General features: G+C 42.0%; 1 protein-coding gene across 1 annotated transcript; it reads left to right on the forward strand.

The window, feature by feature from the left end:
* Positions 1 to 341: 341 nt before the first annotated feature.
* On the forward strand, positions 342 to 3699 carry LOC144219495 (procathepsin L-like). The gene is given in 8 exon segments (XM_077749507.1): positions 342 to 467; positions 998 to 1120; positions 1219 to 1365; positions 1547 to 1771; positions 2217 to 2379; positions 3029 to 3100; positions 3103 to 3142; positions 3600 to 3699. Coding segments are annotated over 8 exon segments (996 nt in total).
* Positions 3700 to 5662: the final 1963 nt, after the last annotated feature.

The following is a 5662-nucleotide window of genomic DNA, read 5'->3' on the forward strand; positions in this document are numbered from 1 at the left end:
GGGAATCAGAGATTTGGGCCTCCCAAGAGGCACTCTTCCAGGGCCTGACTCTTCCATACATGGCAGCTTGACCCCCACACTCCAAAACTCAGGGCCCCTCACTCCCTGCACTGCCATTTACATGTTCTGGAAGCAGTAGATGGGTCTGATGGCAGAGAGCAGGAGCCCATGCACATCCCACATTCCCAGCCTGCCTCCACAGCCCGTGTGAACACTCGGGAAGATAAATTCAATATTTATGTTCTACTTTAGTGGTTCTAACATCTCAGAAGGAAGGATGGCATTTTAGATGGGTTGACCTAATCATAAACTCATTCTTGTCCTTTCCTAGGTTTTAAAACATGCATCCTTCTCTCTTCCTGGCTGCCCTTTGCCTGAGAATAGCCTCAGCTGCTCCACAACTCAATCAGAGCATAGATGAACAATGGTCTCAGTGGAAGGCAACATACGGAAAACTATATAGTGTGGTTGGTAACATTTAAGCTGTCCAGAGGGACCCCTGCAGAAAACATTCCATGCTGGTGGGAGTTCTTAGCAGGGAGTAGCTTCTTGAGGATACTCTTACCAGGGCAGTAAGCAGGGTACTGTGACTGTGCATAGTGTGGGTTTATGTCCTGCTGTATGGTTGCTGGAGAACATCTCCCAGAAGCATCAGGCCATCCCTGTCCATGGTCTTTCCTCCTCTCTGTGAGCATATCCACTAGGTATAGGTAATTAAGATTTTTAAAAAAAATTTTAACATATATTTATTTTTGAGAGAAAGATAGAGACAGAGATTGAGCAGGGGAGGAATGGACAGAGAGGAAGACACAGAAACCTAAGCAGGCCCCAGGCTTTGAGCTGTCAGTACAGAGTCTGACACGGGGCTTGAACCCAGGAACCATGAGATCATGACCTGAGCCGAAGTCGGATGCTTAACTGACTGAGCCACACAGTTGTCCCAGGTCAGTAGGTTTTAAATAGAAATAAAGATGGTAAGTTATACGTTGGTCTCCAGGATGAAGAAGGCTGGAGGAGAGCAGTATGGGAGAGGAATATGCAAATGATTGAACAGCCCAATCAGGAACACAGCCAAGGGAAACACAGCTTCACAATGGCAATGAATGGTTTTGGTGACATGGTGAGTGTGGCACGGATTGCTGAACGTTTCATGCTTCCTCTAAGTACTTTCTCAAAACATCTCATGCTTGTCAACATTCTGTTTCCTTTTCCTTGAAGACCAGTGAAGAATTCAAGCAGGTGTTGAATGACCTCAAATTCCAGAAACTCAAGAAGGGGAAAGTCTTCCAAGCACCTCTCTTTGCTGAGGTCCCCTCATCTGTGGACTGGAGAGAGAAAGGCTATGTAACCCCCGTGAAGAATCAGGTGGGGCAATATTCAGCAGGTCCCTCTCAAGAGTAGGGCAAAAGGAATCAGTGACTCTGCTATGGAAATTGAGACACAATATGCAGTTTGTTATGTTTTAAAGGAGTTTTCAGATCCATGAGCTGTTGTCAAAGTCTTGCTATTTATTTTGTAGGCTAAGAGCTTTTCATTTTGTTTTCAGGGTAACCGTCGTTGTTGTTGGGCTTTTAGTGCAACTGGTGCCCTTGAAGGACAGATGTTCCGGAAAACTGGCAAACTTGTTTCACTGAGTGAGCAGAACCTAGTGGACTGCTCTTGGCCTCAAGGCAATAAGGGCTGCTATGGTGGCCGAATGGATAAAGCCTTCCGGTATGTGAAGGAAAACGGAGGCCTGGAGTCAGAGGAATCCTATCCATATCATGCACAGGTCAGTGGTGTTCCTTATCTTTTATGAAAGTTGAGTATATTCAGTATAAACAGATATGAAAGTTGGAATTCTTGTATTTGATCGTAGACTCTATGTCTGCAGATGGTCAGTACTGCCTTTAACGTGTATTAGCCTAGCAAAGCTCTCTGATTGGCTTATTACCATATAGCTGTTCCTACCTCTATGTTACATGGTGGCACGAATACCATTCTATCCAGTACAGGTCTCCAGAGTGAAAACTTTATGAACAGTAGACCAAAAGAGTGTCTCATTGAATAGATGCCTGCTGATTTATTCAACTTCCAAACTATCAATCCCATTTTATGACCTGAGATATGTAATAACAAACTTGATTTGAAATCATTCAGCTGCAAACCGTCTTGCCCTCCTGTTCCCCTGGAACTGGATGGTAGTGATCAAGTCTCTCCTCCTTTACTTTTGAAAGAATGAATTCTGCAAATACAAGCCTGAGAATTCTGCCGCCAACGTGACTGCCTTCTGGAGTGTCATAAACAAGGAGGATGGCCTAATGACCACAGTGGCAACTGTGGGGCCCGTCTCTGCTGCTATAGATGCAAGCCTGAATTCCTTCCAGTTCTATAAAAAAGGTTAGCATGTGTCTACATAGAAAAGTGGGCAGGAAAAATGGGGAACCACCGTGACATACAGTAAGATTGACCCTTTGGTGTGTACAAATCAGGAGGGTGTGGATTTCACGTAGTTGTTCATTCTGCACATGTAACTTTTGTGCCTGTTGTTCAGCATGCTGTCATAACTTGACCCAAATCCTCATGCTTTCAAACATGCATAAATACATTTAAATGGTTACATAATTTGATTGGCGTGGCTTAATTACTTTAATTTTTCGCAACTGTTAGACCTGGAAATTTTCCAAAGAGTTTTACTAATGAAAAGGATGCTGCTAAGAACCTCTTGGCTCAAGTGATTTTGTGTTTTTCTGCTGCTTCCCTAGGCTGACATGGTAGAATAGAGTGACAGAGTTTCGACACGTGGTCTTTTATGCCTCTTGACTGTCCCTCACAAAAGAGATTGTGACGATGTGTATTTCTGCTGGTATTAGATGAGGGCTTAAATGCCTAGCCTAGCTAAACAAAAAGCTCTGCTTTCTAAATTTTATCTGGATTTATATCACACCTGAATTTTGAGATGCCTCCTTTACTGTGGTGACTTGGTTTTTGTTAGATGTTATCATGTTGCTTGGATGTCCCAGCTCGGAACTGAATTTTACTTTTCCAGGCATTTATTATGATCCAAAGTGCAGCAATAAGCACCTGAATCATGCTGTTCTGGTGGTTGGTTATGGCTTGAAGAAGAATCAGACAACAAAAAATATTGGATTATTAAGAACAGGTATAAAAAAACAAAAATGTTTGTCTTTGGAATTGAAAAGGAAATCCTTTGTGGAATCACTTTGTGGACACATATTATCAAACCCTTGAGCACACTTCTGAAATCCCAGAACTGTTTACCCTACTTCGTGGGAACAGAGATATATTCATTTGATGACAACATTAAGCTACTGCCTCAACTTTGCAAGTGTCTTGCTATAGTTTGAGCAGCACTGCATCTGAAACACATCTGACCCCAGGAGTTTCCTTTTCCTGTCTCTCATTTTGCAGTTTTGTGAAAAGTTTGGGAATAGAATTTTGTACTGGGTTACAACTCAACCATGAACGAGGATGACCTGTCTTGATTGTTCCCAAATCTGTCTTAGCCTCTGGGGCACTGCTAAGTATTGGTGTTATTGTGCATAAAGAGAAATGTGTTTGTTCCTCTCTAATAAATGGAAAACCCTGTCTTCTTTCAGCTGGAGTGCAAATTGGGGCAAACATGGCTACATACTCATGGCCAAGGACCGGGACAACCACTGTGGAATCGCCACCTTGGCCAGCTTTCCTATCGTGTGAGATGATGGTGTAAAGAAGACCCTGACTGGCAACAAATTATCCAGAAAATGGATTTTATTTTCAAGGTGCTACAACCTACTGTGTGTGTTAAAACACTTAAATCAGAGGGCAAGATGGCGGAGAAGTAAGGAGCTCTGTACTTGCACTCGTGCCCATACATNAAAGTCAACACATGGTTTACTAGTAAAAAAAAATAAATAAATAAATAAAATAAAATAAAACACTTAAATCATTGAAAAACCAAGTTGTGATTTGGTTGTGCGACATTTTACACTGGGAATGTTACTTCTTCACTCTTTACTGCTGAAAATAGTCTTGTATGAATGACTTGTCTAGCAACTTTTGAATTTTCAATTTTTTGAAAGAATGAAGGAAGTTTCAATTGTAAAAGTAAAACAGCTGCAGGGGCACCTGGGTGGCTCAGTTGGTTGAGTGTCCAACTCTTGATTTCACCCAAGGTCATGATCTCATTGTTCATATGACTGAGCTCCTCATTGGGCTCTGTGAGTTTAATAGCTTGAGATTTTAATTTCTTTAGAGAAACCCACAAACTTGGCCTAAACGCCATTAATGTTTTCTTCCACCATAAAATGTTGGAACAAAAATGAAGGACTTGAGTAGCGTATGATCTTTAAGCTTTGGTGGTAATGATTGAAATACATGCGCTGCTCGGAATGGAGGTTTCCTAACTCTTCTGAGTCCTTTCCTCCTAAAAAGAACCCAGTGTTGTAAATGCACACCCATTTGTGCAAATTCCACTTTATAATTTCTGAATCATTTGCTTCCTTTGCAATTTATTTTCATAGAAATTACGAAGGTCTATGGAATATGAGAAACACTGATAATTAGTTTATGCTACATGCAAGACTTAGGGAGGAATCAACATTTTTTTCTGCTTTATTTATTTTACACCTATAAGCTTCTTTTAAAAATAGGTAGTTTAAAGTATATGTATTTATTTTTTTGAGAGTGAGAATGCTCAAGCAGGGGAGAGGCAGAGAGTGAGAGGGATAGAATCCCAAGCAGGCCCCATACTGTCACCGAAGAGCCCGACATGGGGCTTGATCTAACGAACGATCTTGACCTGAGCCAACATCAAGAGTCTATTACTCAACTGACTGGGCCTCCCAGTGGCTCCTCAAAATAGTTTTATGAGATATGATTTGTGATTTTTAATTTTTTAAATAAATATAAATGGCTTTAAAAGTTACAGAAGCTTCTAATATCTGCTGAATCATTCACACATCAGCCATGTCTTCTCACTTTCCCTCACATCAGCACCTGCACATGTTCTCAGAATCTTGCGTTGAACTCCCAGGATAGTGTGGACAGCAGGCTGAGTGAGCCTGTCATGATGAAGCAAGCTGACTGTCAAAAGGTGTCCTTTCTAGGGAATGTTCAGAAACCGACTGTGACAAACTTTATGTTCAAAGATGGCCCCAGCCTTGTTTTTATCCCACATGCCCCTGTGCTCAGTGGCTTCCACTGTCCCCGTCACAAGGTGGGGCCTCAGCCCTACCCCAGGCCCCTGAACCATCCCTGGGGACAGACTCCAAATACAGTACAGCAGCAGACTCTCACTAGGGACCAAGGCCAGGTCATACATAGGAGTCTGGAGCGCCTCGTGAGTGTCCTGGCACACCTACTCTTGGGATGTTGCTCAAAGGTCTTTTCTTTCTTAGACTCTGTTCAGGAGTAAAGTTTAGATCATGGCAGCCTCATTGTCCATACCCTTTATGGACATGTCTGTTACATCCATTGTAGAGATTTATTCTAAGCCTAGAAATTTATCTCTGAGTCCTTTCATAAAGAGGCTTATTGGATTGAGTCACTATTAGAATAAATATACTAATGGTGATCCCACTCGCCAGTAGCTGCAACAGATCTTTCAAACTAGAAAATTTTCTATATTTAGAACATTTCTTAGAGAGCTCTCCTTCCTAGCAGCTGCCTTCTTGGTATT

Source organism: Crocuta crocuta, unplaced genomic scaffold (genome assembly GCF_008692635.1).
Source record: "Crocuta crocuta isolate KB4526 unplaced genomic scaffold, BGI_CrCroc_1.0 scaffold99, whole genome shotgun sequence".
NCBI classification, from domain to species: domain Eukaryota; kingdom Metazoa; phylum Chordata; class Mammalia; order Carnivora; family Hyaenidae; genus Crocuta; species Crocuta crocuta.